General features: G+C 48.9%; 1 protein-coding gene across 1 annotated transcript in view; it reads left to right on the plus strand.

Annotated features, from left to right (window-relative positions):
• LOC129716177 (leucine-rich repeat and IQ domain-containing protein 3-like) overlaps positions 1–21,641 on the plus strand; it is a 49,981-nt gene that overhangs the window by 11,382 nt on the left and 16,958 nt on the right. The window contains 4 exon segments of the mRNA XM_055666050.1: positions 821–1,141; positions 6,157–6,290; positions 15,279–15,375; positions 19,603–19,683. Of these exon segments, the coding sequence (XP_055522025.1) occupies positions 821–1,141; positions 6,157–6,290; positions 15,279–15,375; positions 19,603–19,683 (633 nt within the window).

Consider the following 21,641-nt stretch of genomic DNA (forward strand, 5'->3'; position numbering starts at 1 on the left):
ACGGGGTACTGATTAGGGATGATCAGCTATGATCACATTGAGTGGTGGTGCTGGCTTGAAGGGCCGAATGGCCTACTCCTGCACCTATTGTCTATTGAACTACATAGACTATTATTATTATTATTGCACTACTATTTGTTTTTTTATGTGTACGAATGTGTGCGTGTGTGTGCATTCAAGAAGGAACTGCAGATGCTGGAAAATCAAAGGTAGACAAAAGTGCTGGAGAAACTCAGTGGGTGAGGCAGCATCTATGGAGCGAAGGAAATAGGCAACGTTTTGGGCCAAAACCCTTCTGGTGTGTGTATATATGTATGTGTGTGTGTATATATGTGTGTATATATTGCGCGTGTGTTTATATATGTATATGTGTGTGTATATATGTGTGTGTATATATTGTGTGTAGTGATATGTTTATGTGTGTGTATATGTGTGTGTGTATATGTGTGTGTGTGTGTGTGTGTGTGTGTGTGTGTGTGTGTGTGTGGGTTGGTGGTTGGATGATCAGCCATGATCATATTGAATGGCGGTGCAGGCTCGAAGGGCCGAATGGCCTACTCCTGCACCTAATTTCTATGTTTCTATTATACAATACAGCACTCTTGACTCTTGACTTGATGGGCTGAATGGCCGAATGATGACTGATGACCTGATGAATGTTTATCTGTGTGTTGCTGCATTAATGGGCTTGTTAATCTGCCGCAAATGAGATTTCATCGTGCCGTGGCCAGTAGGTGTGACAATGAAAGACTCTTGACTCTTGACGGAATGACTTTGCCTCACTGACGGCCTGTCTCTGTTTCTGCACCCCCTCTCTCAGATTACCGAGATCCCAGACGAGTTATTCTGGAGGGAGATGAAGTGTCTGCAGGTGCTGTATCTCCACAACAACATCATTGGTGACACGTGCAGCATCGAGGCGCTGAGCGGCTGCCCACAGCTCACCGTGCTGACCCTGTACGACACCCCCATCAGCCTGGTGCCAACGTACCGCCACTTTGTCGTCAACAGCATCTGGAGCCTGAAAGCGCTGGACAACTTTGTCATTGCCGACGAGGAACTGATGGAGGAATGGCCGGGGAATGACAAGTTCAAGGCTCTGGGCCCGCAGTACTCTCTACAATCCCCTGCATCATCCCAGGTCAGTGCCTTGACTGGTGTTGAGGGGAAGGAATAATTAAACAGAAATAATTGGACACTGACAGAAGCACGGAAATAAACAGGGAGGAATATGCAGAGAATGTGTCAGGACTGAAGGGGAGGGTTAGGGTGCACTCTCCAGCTGGAAGCTGTGTGCTGTAATTATTCACCCACAGGCTGCTGAAGGATGACGGCTGCTCTTCTGTTGAAGGTGCATCCTGTGCAGTTGGGGTCCCAGATGCATCATAGACTGATTCAGCACAGGAACAGGCCCTTCGGCCCATCCAGTCCATACCGACCTCCAACCACCCGAATAGTGAAATGCCTGGATAGAGTGGATGTGGAGAGGAAGTTTGCACTAGTGAGAGAGTCTAGGACCAGAGGGCACAGCCTCAGAATTAAAGGACGTTCCTTTAGGAAGAAGATGAGGAGGAATTTCTTTGGAATCTGTGGAATTCTTTGCCACAGACGGCTGTGGAGGCCAAATTAGTGGATATATTTAAGGCAGAGATAGATAGATTCTTGATTAGTGCGGGTGTCAGGGGTTATGGGGATAAGGCAGGAGAATGGGGCTAGGAGGGAGAGATAGATCAGCCATGATTGAATGGCGGAGTAGACTAGATGGGCCGAATGGCCTAATTCTACTCCTATCACTTTGGACCATATGAAACATCTCCTGTACATTTCCATCCACAGATGCTGCCCGACCCTCTGTTCCTCCAGCACTTGGATTTATATAATGACTGATTCTACATGTTTATCCCATATTTATGTAATTAGCTGAATGTAAATTCTCTTATTGCCGGGTTGGGAATCAGATTGATGTGATGATAATCAGTGTTGAGGGTGGAGTTGTAACCATGACATGACCATTAGGATGCAGTGCCCGCAGCTCTCTGTCACTTTGACAACGTCTTACTACAGTAGTCCCATAAAGAAACATTATCACCAGTTAGAACATTTTTATTCTTTTCCTGACTCCAATACGTTGCTCTTAATTTATTTTCCTATTTTCAGCCTGACCCTGTTGCCGCATCTTTTGCTGCATTTGTTGCAATAGTTGGACGGCAGCGTTGCCCTGCTGCGTCACGACAGCAGAGACCTGGGTTTAGTCCTAACCTTGGGTCAGCAGTGTCTCTCACCCCGTGGGTTTCCGCCCGTTGCTCCTGTTTCCTCCCACATCCCAAAGACGTGCGGGATTGGTGGGTTTAGCTTAGTTTAGTTCAAAGATACAGCGCGGAAACAGGCCCTTCGGCCCACCGAGTCCGCACCGACCAGCGATCCCCGCACACTAACACTATCCCACACACACTAGGGACAATCTTTACATTTACACCAAGCCAATTAACCCACAAACCTGCACGTCTTTGGAGTGTGGGAGGAAACCGAAGATCTCCAAGAAAACCCACGCAGGTCACGGGGAGAACGTACAAACTCCGTACAGACAGCACCCGTGGTTAGGATGGAACCCGGGTCTTTGGCGCTGTGAGGCAGCAGCTCTACCCGCTACACCACCGTTAACTGGCCGCTGTAAATTGCCCGAGTGTGTGTGGGTGACGGATAGAATCTTGAAGGCTGATGGGAATGTAGAGAAAAATAAAAGTGGGAATAGGATAAATAGGTGACTGATAGAGTCAGGTGACTCTCTGGAACTCTCTGCCACAGAGGGTAGTTGAGGCCAGTTCATTGGCTATATTTAAGAGGGAGTTAGATGTGGCCCTTGTGGCTAGGGGGATCAGGGGGTATGGAGAGAAGGCAGGTACGGGATACTGAGTTGGATGATCAGCCATGATCATATTGAATGGCGGTGCAGGCTCGAAGGGCCGAATGGCCTACTCCTACTCCTGCACCTAATTTCTATGTTTATATGATAGCATGGGCGCAGTGGGCTGAAGGGCCTGCATGGCCACTCTAATTTGGATCATGTCCCTCTCCCCATTATCCCTGTCGTCAATACTCATTATTGCCCTTCAGTGAGCAGTATCTTTGGTAGAAACCAGCATCTGTATTATCTGAGGATATCTGAGGGGGAGATTCTTCAGCCAGAGAGTGGGGAATATACGTGGAACACACAGCTGGGGACAGAGTTGGAAGCAGAGCCACTGACTGCACTAACATCTGTCTCAACCAGCTCTTGATTTATTCAGCCATTGTAGGCTGCAAATGTCTTGGCTACAGGAAGATGGAACTCATTGCCACAGACGGCTGTGGAGGCCACAAGTCAGTGGATATTTTAAAGAAAGTGAATGGTATGTTAGCTTTCATTGCAAAAGGATTTGAGTATAGGAGCAGGGAGGTTCTACTGCAGTTGTACAGGGTCTTGGTGAGACCACACCTGGAGTATTGCGTACAGTTTTGGTCTCCAAATCTGAGGAAGGACATTATTGCCATAGAGGGAGTGCAGAGAAGGTTCACCAGACTGATTCCTGGGATGTCAGGACTGTCTTATGAAGAAAGACTGGATAGACTTGGTTTATACTCTCTAGAATTTAGGAGATTGAGAGGGGATCTTATAGAAACTTACAAAATTCTTAAGGGGTTGGACAGGCTAGATGCAGGAAGATTGTTCCCCGATGTTGGGGAAGTCCAGGACAAGGGGTCACAACTTAAGGATAAGGGGGAAATCCTTTAAAACCGAGATGAGGAGAACTTTTTTCACACAGAGAGTGGTGAATCTCTGGAACTCTCTGCCACAGAGGGTAGTTGAGGCCAGTTCATTGGCTATATTTAAGAGGGAGTTAGATGTGGCCCTTGTGGCTAAGGGGATCAGAGGGTATGGAGAGAAGGCAGGTACGGGATACGGAGTTGGATGATCAGCCATGATCATATTGAATGGCGGTGCAGGCTTGAAGGGCCGAATGGCCTACTCCTGCACCTAATTTCTATGTTTCTAGTCAGCACGGGCGCAGCGGGCCGAATGGCCTGTTTCCCCCACTATTTGTTTGACATGTTGATTCTCCCCCTGGCTTCGTCCAGCTCCGGACTCTACCCCTTCCCTGTTGGAATTGCCACGTGACTGGCAGCTGTGGCGTTGGATGCCTGGGCTGCTGCTTGTCCAGCTCCCTCCTGCAAGCCCTTTCACCCCCTCCACACTCAGCCTGACAAAGCATTTGGTCGGCCGTCTGACAACTGTTTAGCAGGCTTGCTGTCAAATCTTGCTAAATAGCACTTGTGTGAGGTGCCTTGTGATAAGTCGCCGTGCTGAAGGTGGTATGTTAATGTGTTTCTGCAGCATTAGTACAAAGTAGCCCTGCTATCAGCACAAGCAATTACTTTCTAATTGGATAATATTAAGTGGAATCTTTGAAAATTATCAGAATTTCCCAAATTGCCTGAAGGTGTCACTGAAAGGAAGAAGGTGCTTACATCATGTTCACATTGCAGTAGCAGCAATGAACAGGTATTTAGACAGTCACACAAACAAGCTGGGAAGGGAGGGATACACAGCAAATGCAGACAGATGTGCCGTTTATATCACCTGTTCCCCTGCTCCACTGTTCAAGGTGAACACGCCTTACCCTGCTGATCAATTTAAATATGCAAAGATATAGGAGCAGAGTTAGGCCATTCGGCCCATCGAGTCTGCTCCACCATTCAATCATGGCTGATCTATCTTTCCCTCTAAACCCCATCTTCCTGCCTTCTCCCCATAGCCTTTAACGTCCTTACTAATCAAGAGCCGAACAGTCTCCGCTCAAAACACACACAATGACTTGGCCACCGCAGCCGTCTGTGGCAATGAGTTCCACAGATTCACCGCCCTAACTTGCCTGGATGCCAAACATAAGGGACAGTAGCAGGCTTGAGGGGCCGAATGGTCTGTGTCAGCTTCACCATGCAGTGTTTTGGCTGCTTGAGCCTCGCCTTCCAGCTCTTTAATGTTTCAAACTGGAGTCAAGGTGTGATAGAGTCATCCAGCATAGAAAGAGGAACTGCAGATGCTGGTTGCCTGGATAGACTTGGTTTATACTCTCTAGAATTTAGGAGATTGAGAGGGGATCTTATAGAAACTTACAAAATTCTTAAGGGGTTGGACAGGTTAGATGCAGGAAGATTGTTCCCGATGTTGGGGAAGTCCAGGACAAGGGGTCACAGCTTAAGGATAAAGGGGAAATCCTTTAAAACCGAGATGAGGAGAACTTTTTTCACACAGAGAGTGGTGAATCTCTGGAACTCTCTGCCACAGAGGGTAGTTGAGGCCAGTTCATTGGCTATATTTAAGAGAGAGTTAGATGTGGCCCTTGTGGCTAAGGGGATCAGGGGGTATGGAGAGAAGGCAGGTATGGGATACTGAGTTGGATGATCAGCCATGATCATATTGAATGGCGGTGCAGGCTCGAAGGGCCGAATGGCCTACTCCTGCACCTAATTTCTATGTTTCTATGTTTCTATGACACCTGAACATAGAAACGTAGACAATAGGTGCAGGAGTTCCAGCCCGCACAGCCATTCAATGTGATCATGCAGGCGGGGTGGTTGGGGGGGTGGGGATATTGTGGAGGTGCAGGAGGCAGGATGGTCAATCTGAAATATTAACGCTGGCTCTCGGCCTCTCTCCACAGATGCTGCCTGACTGATTTATAATTTCCAGCACTTTCTGCTTTTATGCCAGATTGTGAACCCTTGCAGGGGGTGGGTACAAGATTTCTCCCGTGTTCTCTGCGCCCCTTGGTCACCTCCTTTACCTGTGCTCTCAGCTCTGGGATGGATGTTCTCACTGCTCCTCCCGTCTCCTGCACAAGGTGCTCCCTCTAAGCTGCCAGCTTCATTAGTGTTCGTCTGTGACAGATTGTGTCTGATTTACTCTCCTCTGACACCCCTGGTGCATTGTGCAACGTCAGCATTGCTGAAGTGCTGACTGTTGCTGCTGTTGACAACGCGGGGATATTGAAGTCGACACCAGCCTTTCTTCCCTCAACTCATGCCAATGAGTTCTTCTCCATCGTACGTGTCAACCCGGGCTCTCCCCGGCGGATCTGCCTGCACCAGCCGCTGATACTGTGACCTCTCCCGCAGATCTCCACCTGGCGCAGTGAGCTGGACAACGTCCAAAAGCTGGTGGGCATCGTCAACAACATCCTTGCCCATCACTCCCCTGTACACATCATTCAGCGCTGGGTCCGTGGCCATCTCACCAGGATGAAGCTGGGGTAGGTGTACATTACCTTACACTTCAGTTTAGTTCCATTTAGTTTACTTTACAGATCATAAGATCATCGGTGATAGGAGTAGAATTAGGCCACTCGGCCCATCAAGTCTACTCTGCCGTTCAATCATGGCTGATCTATCTCTCCCTCCTAAACCCCATTCTCCTACCTTCTCCCCATAACCTCTGACACCGGAATCTATCTATCTCTGCCTTAAATATATCCACTGACTTGGCCTCCACAGCCGTCTGTGACAAAGAATTCCACAGATTCACCACCCTCTGACTAAAGAAATCCCTCCTCATCTCCTTCATAAAGGAACATCCTTTAATTCTGAGGCTGACCTCTAGTGGAAACATCCTCTCCACATCCACTCTATCCAGGCCTTTAATTATTCTGTACGTTTCATTGCGGTCCCCCCTCATTCTTCTAAACTCCAGTGAGTTCAGGCCCAGAGCTGTCATACCCAGTGCAGTCCAAGATACGGTGCAGAAACAGGCCCTTCGACCCACTGAGTCCGTGCCGACCAGCGATCACCCCGTACACGAGCACTATCCTACACACATAGGGACAATTGACAATTTTTTCAAGCCAATTAACCTGCAAACATGCACGTCTTTAGAGTGTGGGAGGAAACCGGAGCACCCAAGAAAACCCACGCAGGTCACGGGGAGAACGTGCAAACTCCGTACAGACAGCGCCCGTAGTCAGGATGGAACCCGGGACTCTGGCGCTATGAGGCAGCAGCTCTACCCGCTGTGCCACCGTTCCTCCCGACTAGCACCCGCTGCGGTGGGTACACGCGGTATTGCCAGCCTAGTTCAAAGGCGGGAATTGTTAAACCAGTCTGACAGCGAAGGCAGCTCCTTCAGGGAATATTTAAGAAGGAACTACAGATGTTGGAACAATCGAAGGTAGACAAAAATGCTGGAGAAACTCAGCGGGTGAGACAGCATGTAGTCAAGACCCGAAACGTCACCTATTCCTTCGCTCTATAGATGCTGCCTCAGCCGCTGAGTTTCTCCAGCAATTTTATCTACCTTCGATTTTTCCAGCATCTGCAGTTCCTTCTTAACCAGTCTGAAGAAGGGTCTCGACCCAAAACGTTGCCTATTCCTTCTCTCCAGAGATGCTGCCTCGCCCGCTGAGTTACTCCAGCATCTTGTGTCTGTCTCAGAACTATGTCCTGCATTCAGTATCTTCCCCTTTCCTCTACTTATTACACTTGAGCTGGACTTGACAGTAGTTATGGACAGTATTATCTGAGCTGTTCAAGAAGGAACTGCAGATGCTGGAAAATCGAAGGTAGACAAAAGTGCTGGAGAAACTCAGCGGGTGCAGCAGCATCTATGGAGCAAAGGAAATAGGCAACGTTTCGGGCCAAAACCCTTCTATTATCTGAGCTGTTAGGATAGCATGCAGAACAAGATTAGGAGATTGAGAGGGGATCTTATAGAAACTTACAAAATTCTTAAGGGGTTGGACAGGCTAGATGCAGGAAGATTGTTCCCGATGTTGGGGAAGTCCAGGACAAGGGGTCACAGCTTAAGGATAAGGGGGAAATCCTTTAAAATCGAGATGAGAGGAACCTTTTTCACACAGAGAGTGGTGAATCTCTGGAACTCTCTGCCACAGAGGGTAGTTGAGGCCAGTTCATTGGCTATATTTAAGAGGGAGTTAGATGTGGCCCTTGTGGCCAAGGGGATCAGGGGGTATGGAGAGAAGGCAGGTACGGGATACTGAGTTGGATGATCAGCAATGATCATATTGAATGGCGGTGCAGGCTCGAAGGGCCGAATGGCCTCCTCCTGCACCTAATTTCTATGTTTCTATGTTTCTATGTAACAAACCTTTCACTGTACCTCAACACACGTCACAATGATAAACGAAAACCAAACTGTAAACCTAGACTGGGTGAGGACAGTAGATATCCTGAATAATATGTGAGAACAGACGGGTTGTATAAAAATCTGGTAGTCTTGTGAGAGACCCCGGTTCAAACCTCACCACAGTCTGTACCGAGTTTGCACGTTCTCCCCATGACCTGCGTGGGTTTTCTCCTGGTGCTCTGGTTTCCTCCCACACTCCAAAGACATGCTGGTTTGTAGGTTAATTGGCTTCAGTAAAATTGTAAATTGTTCCTAGTGAGTGTCGGATAGTGTTAGTGTGCGGGGTGACTGCTGGTCGGCATGGACTCGGTGGGCCGAAGGGCCTGTTTCTGCGCTGTATCTCTAAACTACACTAAAATGTAATATAATTAACTAAATTTAAATTCCCTGAGTTGTGGATCAAATTCTCTGGAACAGATAATTAGTCCGGGTCCAAGCACAACAAGTCATTAAGATGCCGTCAGCTGTTTTTAGTGACAACTTTGTGTTACAGAGCAGTTTGATGAAGAAGCTGAGACCAGCTCCACTTTCATTGTGTTACTGCCTCTAACTCATTGCTCGAAATTCCTTTTGCCGTTTTCAATCTTATTTGTTGTGGCACCTTGAGATGTCGGCGCAGAGAGAATTTCTCCTTGTTTATCCTTTAAGTCTCTTATTATTGATGGGGTTTTTTCAGTATTTTGTGGTGATTGTCAGTCAAGGAGACTGGGGTTTATTGTCACTTGCACAAGCCCTGTGTGGTACAGGTTGAATGGAAATCTCCCAGCCTGATCTCCCTCTGGGCATGACACACCATCACCGTCTCTTATTTACTGTGTCAATTGAAATTGCATTCTGCTGGCCTGTTCGCAGTGCAATAGAACTGGTAATACTGTTTATATTTGTAGATGTGGGAATGTGGCAAGGTAGTGTACCGTGTGAAATTATACCTGCCGTTGCAGGGATGATTGAGACCAGCACATGTCAAACCTTTGGTTGCTCAGACATGTTAAGCGTGCCAACTGCAATTGGATCTTATTTTAAGGCTGTGGACAAATATGCTTCGAAACCGCTTGAGTCTTAGAGTCGCCCAGCAGACAAACAGGCCCTTTGGCCCACCAAGTTAGTCCGTGCCGACTACCAATCCCATTTTGTGCAGGAAAAAACTGCAGTTGCTGGTTTATATCGAAGGTAGACACAAAACGCTGGAGTAACTCAGCGGGACAGGCAGCATCTCTGGAGAGAAGGAAATGGGAGATGTCTGAAGATTCAAGATTCAAGGGAGTTTCGGATAGGACAATGAAATTCTTGCTTTGCTTCAGCACAACAGAACATATACTAGGCATGAATACAGAACAGATCAGTGTGTCTCGACCCGAAACGTCACCCATTCCTTCTCTCTGGAGATGCTGCCTGTCCTACTGAGTTACTCCAGCATTTTGTGACTAATCTCATTTTATTCCCTTTAGACTTTGGACATACAGTGTGGAAACAGGCCCTTTGGCCCATCGAGTCCATTCTAACCACCACCCACCCATTTCCACTGATCCCATATTATTCCCTTTGGACTTTAGATTTTAGACAGACAGGGTGGAAAGAAGCCCTTCGGCCCACCGAGTCCGTGCTGACCTGCGATCACCCCGTACACTGCCACTGTCTTACACATGGGACAATTTCCAATTTACAGAAGCCAATTAACCTACAAACCCGCACGTGTTAGGAGTGTGGGAGGAAACCGGAGCACCCGGAGAAAACCCACGAGGTCACGGGGAGAACGTGCAAACTCCGTACAGACAGCACCAGCGGTCAGGATGGAACCCGGTTCCCTGACGCTGTGAAGCAGCAGCTCTACCCGCTGCGCCACCGTGCCGCCCGCCATGGACAAGTGTGAGATGTTGCATTTTGGGAGGTCAAATGCAGAGGGAAAGTATAGAGTGAATGGCAGGCCCATTAGAGGTGCTGGTACACGTGGCACTTGCAGAGAGCGCAAAGATGAATGGACAGGGTGGTCATGATGGCGTACACAATGATGGCCTTAAACAATCAGCGCTTTGAGAATTAAGGACATTTGCAGCTTTAGAAAACCTTGATTGGACTACATTTGGAGTATTGTGGGCAGTTACTGTATGGGTATGGAGACTTTGGAGAGGGTGCAGGAGAGGTTTGCCAGGATTCACCATGGTATAAGCTATCAGGAGAGGTTGGACATACAGGAATTGTTATCTTGGCAGCATCAGAGGCTGAGGGGCAGCTGACGGATGTTTATGAAATGTTGAGAGACGTTGACAGGGTAGATGTTTAAGAAGGAACTGCAGATGCTGGAAAAATCAAAGGTAGACAAAAATGCTGGAGAAACTCAGCGGGTGAGGCAGCATCTGTGGAGCGAAGGAAATAGGTGACGTTTCGGATCGATGTGGGCACCCCTCTCGCCCCCCCCCATACTCCCACATCAGTCTGAAGAAGGGTCTCGATCCGAAACGTCACCTATTCCTTCGCTCCATAGATGCTGCCTCACCTGCTGAGTTTCTCCAGCATTTTTGTCTACCTTTGATAGGGCAGATAGTCTTTTACGCAAGGTGTCCATGTCAGAGTAGAAGTCATGGTTATAATGTGAGAGGGACATAGGTTTAAAGGAGTGTTTATTACACAAGGGGCGGTGGGTGCCTGGAACGCACCTGCTGGAGATGGTGGTGGAGGCAGATGAGATAATGGTGTTTAAGTGGCTTTTCGATAGGCCCATGGATATGCAGGGAATGGAGGGATATGGGGGTTAGATCGCCCGGCGCGGGGGAGCTGAGATTCCCCCCCCCCCCCCTCCAATGCAGGAGCTTGATCGCCCCGATGCGGAGGCCCACCGCCGGCTACGGGAGTGAGATCGTCCCGGCAACGGAAGGCTCGAGACCCCCGACCGCTGGGGGACAAAGAAGGGAAGAGATTGAACTTTTTGTCGCCTTCCATCACAGTGAGGAATGTGGAGGAGTCACTGTGGTGGATGTTTATATTAAAATGTATTTTGTGTGTTCTGTTGCTTTTTATTGGTATGACTGTACGGCAAATCAAATTCCTCGTATGTTGCAAAACACACTTGGTTAATAAAGTATGATTCTGATTTTTATTATGGTGATTATGATATGGATCACGTGCAGGCAGAGATTAGTTTAATGGCATCATGTTCGGCACGGACATTGTGGGCCGAAGGGCCTGGTCCTGTGCTGGACTGTTGTTAGTCTCCAGAGATGTAGGAATGCCATCCCTGAACATGTTTGATAGAGAGAGAGGGAGAGACACTGAAGATAGACGCAGAGTGCTGGAGTAACTCAGCGGGTCAGGCAGCATCTGTGGAGAACATGGATAGGTGACGTTTCACAGAGTGCTGGAGTAACTCAGCGGGTCAGGCAGCATCTGTGGAGATCATGGATAGGTGACGTTTCACAGAGTGCTGGAGTAACTCAGCGGGTCAGGCAGCATCTGTGGAGAACATGGATAGGTGACGTTTCGGGTCGGAACATTTTCCGTACCCTGTTTGGGAGTGAGATGTCTACAACCATCCTCTGTCTCTATACATGTCAGCGCTGTCAGTTTGTGGCGCATTCTTAAACAGCCGATGAACTGCAGTGATGTGATGTTGGTGAGAGGCAGCATCTGTGGTGGGGCTGTATCTGAGTTGGAGAGGAACTCTGCACATGCCCAGAGGATTCAGGCGGAGTCCTGACGTATCCCTGCAGAGTGCAGGTGGGCGGCACGGTGGCGCAGCGGGTGGAGCAGCTCCCTCACAGCGCTGTCAGCGCCAGAGACCCGGGTACATCCCGACTACGGGCGTTGTCTGTGGGTTTTCTCTCAGATCCTAAGGTCATAAGTGATAGGAGCAGTATTGGGCCTACTTCCACATTCAATCATGGTTGATCTATGTCTCCCTCCTAACTAGGGTTGCCAACTGTCCTGTATTAGCCAGGACATCCCGTATATTGGGCTAAATCGGTTTGTCACGTACGGGACCGCTACTACTCGGGTCGAGGGGACTGTCGGGTCGGAGTGCTGCATAGTCCCGACGTAGTGCAGCCCATGGAGTGCAGCAGCAGCGCCTCGCCCGTGGCCCCGTCGGTCGGTCGGCAGCCCGGCCAGCTGTCCGACCTTCGGACCTTCGCTGACCGCCGACACCACCACCACCCCTCCTTCTCACGGCCGATCATCGGTTCACGAGTTGGACGGGGCGCCGGACTTTGCCCGCGCGGCCCCCGGGCCAAAACTCCTCAGCTGGCCCCGCCGGCTGGGCTTTGTGTACAGTCCAGCACCCGGGGCCAACTCAACATTCACCCAGTCACGGCCCAGTCGCTCAACGAATTGCCGTGGGGAATTTGTCCCGTATTTTGACCTTTTGTCCCTGATTTGGGAGTGGGAACGTTGGCAGGCCGACCACCACCCCATTCTCCTGCCTTCTCCCCATAACCTCTGACACCCGCACTAATCTCCAGTTTCCTCCCACACTCCACAGATGTACAGGTTTACAGGTTAACTGGCTTGGTATAAATGTAAACGTCCCTAGTGTGTGTTGGATAGTTGGTGGGGATCGCTGGTTGGTGTAAAGGGCTTGTTTTGGTGCTGTATCTCCAAACTAAACCAAACTAAGTCCCAGCATGGTTGAGGCTGAAACAAAGCAGGAACACTGCAGTTTGTGCAGAGAAGCAGCAGGAACAGGTCCATTAGTGACGGAGACAGACACTGTGTCTCCATCCCTCCGGCACTCTGGAATCCCATCACAATTCCAGCCGGGATCCAACCGGGAATGAGAAACAGCAAGGTTTGGTTTGGGACCCGCTGTCCACGGGCACCCAGGGGGATTTGCGGGAGCGCTGGGCACTGCAGGGGGTGGAATACACCCTTCACAAGGAGTGTAAGATAGATATTGAAGAGTGTAATATTGAAGAATATTTGTTTTGCTATTTGGGTGGTTTTGTATTACTGTGGCGGGTTTGTTAGGTATTGTTTTGTGTTGTATATATTGCAATGATTGATTCAACTTCTTTTTGTTTAAAAAAAAGGTTGCCCTGGGAAATTGGGAGATCTGTGTGTTTGTTGCTGGTGTGTGGCTAATCATGGGAGTTGATGGATTATATGTCTACTGAGCTGACCAAAAATATATGTAGGAAGGAACTGCAGATGCTGCTTTATACTAAAGAAAGACACAAAATGCTGCCTGACCCGCTGAGTTACTCCAGCACTCTGTGAAACGTCACCTATCCATATTCTCCACAGATGCTGCCTGACCCGCTGAGTTACCTATCCATGTTCTCCACAGATGTTGCCTGACCGGCTGAGTTACTCCAGTACTCTGTGAAACATCACCTATCCATGTTCTCCTCAGATGCTGCCTGACCCGCTGAGTTACTCCAGCACTCTGTGAAACGGCACCTATCCATGTTCTTCACAGATGCTGCCTGACCCGCTGAGTTACTCCAGCACTCTGTGAAACGTCACCTATCCATGTTCTCCTCAGATGCTGCCTGACCCACTGAGTTATGGTGCAGCAGCATCTATGGAGCTAAGGAAATAGGCAACGTTTCGGGCCGAAATCCTTCTGGAAATAGGCAACGTTTCGGACCGAAACCCTTATGGGTTTCGGCACGAAACGTTGCCTATTTCCTTAGCTCCATAGATGCTGCCTGACCCTCTGAGTTACTCCAGCACTCTGTGAAATCTCACCTATCCATGTTCTCCACAGATGCTGCCTGACCCGCTGAGTTACTCCAGCATTTGATGTGTCGATCTTTCCAAAAATACACCTGTCAGATTCCAGTCATCACACGTTGGGCCCATCAAGCCTGCCCTGTCATTCAATCTAATCACGCTGGATGCACACAGTCTCAACTCCTCCATCGTTCCATTTCTCTATGCAACAGTTACATACTTTATAGACCTGTAATGGGCCAGCTTCCACCACCCACCAGACAGAGATGTCCAGAGTTCATCAACCAGACGGAGAACAAAGTTCTAAGCACCACAGGTTAAATGTGTTCCCATGTTCCTTGTTGGTGTCTTGTCCATTCGTGAAAACAGCTCATCATCTCCCCGTCAAACCTCGATAGGATTAGGGTTTAAATAAGATCACTCCTCATTCTTATAAACTACAAAGAAAACACACACCACCTACTCAGTCCAGACTACCCTGTAATCCCTTCAGTCTTTCCCAGGTTTAATCTCTGGCATTAACTGTGGAGTTTGCACGTTCTCCCCGTGACCGCGTGGGTTTCCCCCGGGTGCTCCGGTTTCCCCCACATCCCAAAGACGTGCGGGGTGGGTGGGTTAATGGGGTCCCCAGTGTGTGGGTGAGGGTGGACTGTGGGGGGCAGTTGATGCGAGTGTGGGGGAGGGGGGGTGAGATGGGGTCAGTGTGGATAGGACGGTGCCGTGGGCAGAAGGGCCTGTTGCTGTGCCGTGGGGTCTGATAGATGGCAGTGGGAAGCAGGACTGAACACCCGCTCAACTCGGGTGTCAGCGGTTACGGGGAGAAGGCAGGAGAATGGGGTTAGGAGGGAGAAATAGATCAGCCATGATCGAATGGTGGAGTAGACTTGATGGGCCGAATGGCCAAATTCTGCTCCCATCAATTCGAGTCACAGAGTGATACAGAGTGGAAACAGGCCCTTCGGCCCAACTTGCCCATACCAGCCAACTTGTCCCAGCTGCACCAGTCCCACCTGCCTGCGTTTGGCCCCTTCAAACCTCTCCTATCCAAGAACCTGTCCAAATGTTTCTTAAACGTTGGGATAGTCCCAGCCTCAACTACCTTATCTGGCAGCTTGTTCCATACACCCACTGTGTGAAAAAGTTACCCCAAAGATTCCTATTAAATCTTTTCCCCTTCACCTTGAACCCATGTCCTCTGGTCCTCGATTCCCCTACTCTGGGCAAGAGACTGTGTGCATCTACCCGATCTATTCCTCTCATGATTTTGTACACCTCTATAAGATCTCCCCTCATCCTCCTGCGCTCCATGGAATAGAGACCCAGCCTACTCAACCTCTCCCTGTAGCTCACACCCTCTAGTCCTGGCAACATCCTCGTAAATCTTCTCTGTCCCCGTTGCAGCTTGTGACTTCATGACGTCTGTGTTTTGTTTCACCAGAGCCACGTCAAGCCCAGGTCATCAAGGTGTGGTGTGTGTGGAGGTGAACACCTTGTGTGGGCGAGGTATCCACCTGCTACAGGATGGAAGTCTGTGGGTGAGTGGGTCTGATGCCGCTGCACGGGAGCACCCCGCTGCTAACGTTACTGCTCCAGCAACACAAGGCTCTACATCACTGTCTACATCTCTCCGTTCCCTTTCCCCCCTAACCAGTCTGAAGAAGGATCTCCATCCGAGATGTCGCCCATTCCCTCTCTCCACAGATGCTGCCTGACCCGCTGAGTTATGGTGCAGCAGCATCTATGGAGCTAAGGAAATAGGCAACATTTCGGGCCGAAATCCTTCTGGAAATAGGCATCGTTTTGGGCCGAAACCCTTATGGGTTTCGGCCCGAAACGTTGCCTATTTCCTTAGCTCCATAGATGCTGCCTGACCCGCTGAGTTACTCCAGCACTCTGTGAAACGCCACCTATCCATGTTCTCCACAGATGCTGCCTGACCCGCTGAGTTACTCCAGCACTCTGTGAAACGTCACCTATCCATGTTCTCCACAGATGCTGCCTGACCCGCTGAGTTACTCCAGCACTCTGTGAAACGTCACCTATCCATGTTCTCCACAGATGCTGCCTGATCCGCTGAGTAACATTTTGGTGGTGTCTGTCTCAGGGTTTGCTGGATCTTGCCAGAATAGGTCATTCGGCCCTTCGAGCCAACACCGCCATTCAATATGATCATGGCTGATCATCCACAATCAGTACCCCGTTCCTGCCTTCTCCCCATATCCCTTGATTCCGCTACCCCTAAGAGCTTAATCTAACTCTCCTTTGAAAGCATTCAGTGAATCAGTCTCCACTGCCTTCTGAAGCAAAGAATTCCACAACTCTCTGGGTTACTTTTAGACCAAGCCAATTAACCTACAAACCCGCACGTCTTTGGAGTGTGGGAGGAAACCGGAGCACCCGGAGAAAACCCACGCAGGTCATTGAGAGAACGGGTAACCTCTGTACAGACAGCACACATAGTCAGGATGGAACCTGGTCTCTAGCGCAGTGAGGCAGCAGCTCTACCCGCTGCACCACCATGCCGTCCCTTGTGGAGAGGATGTTTCCACTAGTGGGAGAATCTAGGACCAATGGTCACAGCCTCCGAATTAAAGGACATTCTGTTATGAAGGTGAGGAGGAATTTCTTCAGTCAGAGGGTGGTGAATCTGTGGAATTCTTTGCCACAGACGGCTGTGGAGACCAAGTCAGTGGATATACAGTGCCCTCCATAATGTTTAGGACAAAGACCCATCGTTTATTTATTTGCCTCTGTACTCCACAATTTGAGATTTGTAATAGAAAAAAATCACATGTGGTTAAAGTGAACATTGTCAGATTTTATTAAAGGCCATTTTTATACATTTTGGTTTCACCATGCAGCAATTACAGCTGTGTTTATACATAGGTCCCCCCCATTTCAGGGCACCATAATGTTTGGGACACATGGCTGCACAAGTGTTTGTAATTGCTCAGGTGTTTAATTGCCTCCTTAATGCAGGTACAAGAGAGCTCTGAGCACCTAGTCTTTCCTGCAGTCTTTCCATCGCCTTTGGAAACTTTTATTGCTGTTTATCAACACGAGGACCAAAGTTGTGCCAATGAAAGTCAAAGAAGCCATTATGAGACTGCGAAACAAGAATAAAACTGTTAGAGACATCAGCCCAACCTTAGACTTACCAAAATCAACTGTTTGGAACATCATTGAGAAGAAAGAGAGCACTGGTGAGCTTACTAATCGCAAGGGTCTGGCAGGCCAAGGAGGACCTCCACAGCTGATGACAGGAGAATTCTCTATAATAAAATAAATCCCCAAACACCTGTCCGACAGATCACAAACACTCTTCAGAAGTCGGGTGTAGATTTGTCAATGACCACTGTCTGTAGAAGACTTCATGAACAGAAATACAGAGGCTACACTGCAAGATGCAAACCACTGATTAGCCGCAAAAATAGGATGGCCAGGTTACAGTTTGCCAAGAAGTGCTTAAAAGAGCAACCACTGTTCTGGAAAAAGGTCTTGTGGACAGATGAGATGAAGATTAACTTATATCATAGTGATGGCAAGAGCAAAGTATAGAGGAGAGAAGGAACTGCCCAAGATCCAAAGCATACCACCTCATCTGTGAAACACGGTGGTGGGGGTGTTATGGCCTGGGCATGTATGGCTGCTGAAGGTACTGGCTCACTTATCTTCATTGATGATACAACTGCTGATGGTGGTAGCATAATGAATTCTGAAGTGTATAGACACATCCTATCTGCTCAAGTTCAAACAAATGCCTCAAAACTCATTGGCCGGCAGTTCATTCTACAGCAAGACAATAATCCCAAACATACTGCTAAAGCAACAAAGGAGTTTTCAAAGCTAAAAATTGGTCAATTCTTGAGTGGCCAAGTCAATCACCCGACCTGAACCCAATTGAGCATGCCTTTTATATGCTGAAGAGAAAACTGAAGGGGACTAGCCCCAAAAACAAGCACAAGCTAAAGATGGCTGCAATACAGGCCTGGCAGGGCATCACCAGAGAAGACACCCAGCAACTGGTGATATCCATGAATCGCAGACTTCAAGCAGTCATTGCATGCAAAGGATATGCAACAAAATACTAAACATGACTACTTTCATTTACATGACATTGCTGTGTCCCAAACATTATGGTGCCCTGAAATGGGGGTATTATGTATAAATGCTGCTGTAATTTCTACATGGTGAAACCAAACTATATTTCCCCTTTCTTTGTCTCTCTCTCTGTCTCTCCCTCTGTCTCTCTATCTCTGTCTCTCCCTCTGTCTCTCTCTCTCTGTCTCTGTCTCTGTGTGTGTCTCTCTCTCTGTCTCTCTCTCTGTCTCTCCCTGTCTCTCTCTCTGTCTCTCCCTCTGTCTCTCCCTCTGTCTCTCTCTGTCTCTCTGTCTCTCTCTGTCTGTCCCTCTCTCTCCCTCTCTCTGTCTCTCTCTGTCTCTCTCTCTCTCTCTCTCTCTCTCTCTCTCTCTCTCTCTCTCTCTCTCTCTCTCTGTCTCTCCCTGTCCCTGTCTCTCTCTGTCTCTCTCTGTCTGTCTCTCTGTCTCTCTCTGTCTCTCTCTCTTCCTCTCCCACCCCCACAGGGGCCACATGAATAGTGAATGTACACAGTGCTCAGCGTTACAATATTGGCTCCACTCTCATCTTTTTAGGATGATTGAAACCTTCATGAAATAGTGGGGAAATGTTGTGTGTGTTTGTTGACAGTGAGAGTATTGTCCACATGGAGTCAGTGCTATTTTGTCAACTAAAAGATGCCCATGTACATAATCAGTTACAAATCGAGCTAGTTTTATCTACAATTTCTTTCAATCAATATACATTCCTCTTCTGTTTAGATTTTGTGACCTATCAACAGAGACATAGAGTGATACAGTATGGAAACAGGCCCTTCGGCCCAACTTTCCCATGCTGGCCAACATGTCCCATCTACACTAGTCCCACCTGCCTGCGTTTGGTCCATATCCCTCCAAACCTGTCCTATCCGTGTATCTGTCTAATTGTTTCTTAACCGTTCTTAAAAATGAACGTCTAATTTATTAAACTAATAACTACTGCAGATAAAACCAAAGGTTGGAGTAACTCAGCGGGTGAGGCAGCATCTCTGGAGAGAAAGGATGGGCGATGTTGCAGGTCGAGACCCGAAACGTCACCCATTCCTTCTCTCCACAGATGCTGCCTCACCCGCTGAGTTACAGAGAAACATAGAAATTAGGTGCAGGAGTAGGCCATTCGGCCCTTCGAGCCTGCACCGCCATTCAATATGATGATGGCTGATCATCCAACTTAGTATCCCGTACCTGCCTTCTCTCCATAACCCCCCTTATTCCAGCATTTGGTGTCTACGTTTGATTTAAACCAGCATCTGCAGTTCTTTCTGTGTGTGTGTGTGTGTGTGTCTGTCTGTCTGTCTGTCTGTCTGTCTGTCTGTCTGTCTGTCTGTCTGTCTGCCTGTCTGTCTGTCTGTCTGTGTGTGTGATTGTGCTGGCACTGAGCTGGAGCATGTTTTTAATTAGAGTGAGCTATGCATCCTGCTGTTATTTATTCAGAATCCCTCCGTTTGTACCCCCGTGCCTGAGTGAGCCATGCAGGTGGAGACAGGGAGCTCCTGGCAAAGCAGTCATTGCCTGAGCTGCCACACGCACACACCCACACACTTGACATTTATTTACTCACTTTCATTGATCCAGCATGTTCCTAATCTTCCGCTAGCTTTCTAATCCCTGCTCACCTGGTGACGAGCTGCATCCTTGTTGTTGCAGGTGGAGAGTATCCGCAGGCAGGGGGGCCAGCGGCAGGCTGTGCAACTACACATCAACCAGCTGCAAGTGAAGACCTTGCAGGTAACGCATCTCCCACCTCCCCCTCCCCCGCCGTGCCCATCATCACCCACCCTCCACCTGTCCATCCCCACCCACCTCCACCTGCCCTCCTCTGCCGTGGCAACCCCCATGCCCATCCCCACCCACCTCCACCTGCCTCACCCACCTCCACCTGTTACCTGCCACGCTCTTCCCTGCTTCTCCACCTTTCTTTTCAATTCAGTTCAGTTTATTGTCCCGTGTACCGAGGTACAGTGAAAAGCTTGTGTTGCGTGCTAACCAGTCAGCGGAAAGACAATACATGATTACAATCGAGCCGTCCACAGTGTACAGATACACGATAAAGGGAATAATGTTTAGTGCAAGGTAAAGGCAGTAACGTCCGAACAAGGAGTTTAGTTTAGAGACACAGCGTGAAAACAGACCGAGGGTCACTAAAGAGGTAGATAGTAGTTCTTCTCCCCCCTCCCTCCCACCCAACAATCAGCATGAAGAATGCTGCCTGACCCACTGAGTTACTCCAGCACTCTGTGAAACGTCACCTATCCATGTTCTCCACAGATGCTGCCTGACCCGCTGAGTTACTCCAGCACTCTGTGAAACGTCACCTATCCATGTTCTCCACAGATGCTGCTGGACCCGCTGAGTTATGGTGCAGCAGCATCTATGGAGCGAAGGAAATAGGCAACGTTTCGGGCCGAAACCCTTCTGGAAATAGGCAACGTTTCGGGCCGAAACCCGTAAGGGTTTCGACCCGAAACGTTACCTATTTCCTTAGCTCCATAGATGCTGCTGCACCTGCTGAGTTACTCCAGCACTCTGTGAAACGTCACCTCTCCATGTTCTCCACAGATGCTGCCTGACCCGCTGAGTTACTCCAGCACTTTCTGTTGTTTTTTTTTGTAAACCAGCATCTGCAGTTCCTTGTTTTTCCTACCCCTCCTGTAGCTGTGGTGAGCAGAACTGCACACAGTGCTCCAAGTGCGGTCTCACCGACCACTTGTACAGCTGCAAGGCAGCTTGTAATCTTCTGACCCACTTCTATTTGCTCACAGATTTGTGCTGTTCCGTGATCTGCTTTAACTACTTTCTTTGGGAATGAACCTCATATTTTCATTGCTGTCCAAGGAGAGGAGACCTCTTGCATTGCCAATGAGATTCATGAGTCACCCTCTGTGTTACGGGCTCACACTCCTCCACACGTCCAGCTCTCTGCAGGCCCAGACCGTTTGTCAGCGCTGGGCCTGTACTCACTGGAGTTTATGAGGGGGGGGGGGCTCATTGAAATGTACAGAATAGTGAAAGGCCCGGATAGAGTGGATGTGGAGAGGATGTTTCCACTAGTGGGAGAGTCTAGGACCAGAGGTCACAGCCTCAGAATTAAGGGACATTCCTTTTGGAAGGAGATGAGGAGGAATTCCTTTAGCCAGAGGGTGGTGAATCTGTGGGATTCTTTGCCACAGACGGCTGTGGAGGCCACAAGGCAGTGGATATATTTAAGGCAGAGATGGACAGATTCTTGATTAGTGCGGGTGTCAGCGGTTATGGGGAGAAGGCAGGAGAATGGGGTTAGGAGGGAGAGATAGATCAGTCATGGTGGAGTGGACTTGATGGGCCGAATGGCCTAATTCTGCTCCTGTCACTTATGACCTTATTTCCAACCCAGCCTGGAGTTATAGGGTGATGCAGCACGCCGACAGGCCCTTCAGCCCAACTTATGTATACCAACCAAGATGCCCCAGCTGAGCTAGTACCATCGACCTGCATTGGCCCATATCCCTCCAAACCTTTCCCATCCACATACCTGTCCAATATCTTTTAACTGGCATGTCGCAAGCCATGTCTGCCCTTTTGTTGGTTGCATCAAACTGTCCTTGTTCCAAACCGTACACTGGTTCCATCACCGGAATCTTTCTCCACAACGCGTGCAGGAACTAACCTTACCACTAAAGATAGACGCAAAATACTGCAGTGTCTCA

Source organism: Leucoraja erinacea, unplaced genomic scaffold, assembly GCF_028641065.1.
Source record: "Leucoraja erinacea ecotype New England unplaced genomic scaffold, Leri_hhj_1 Leri_179S, whole genome shotgun sequence".
Classification (NCBI taxonomy): Eukaryota; Metazoa; Chordata; class Chondrichthyes; order Rajiformes; family Rajidae; genus Leucoraja; species Leucoraja erinaceus.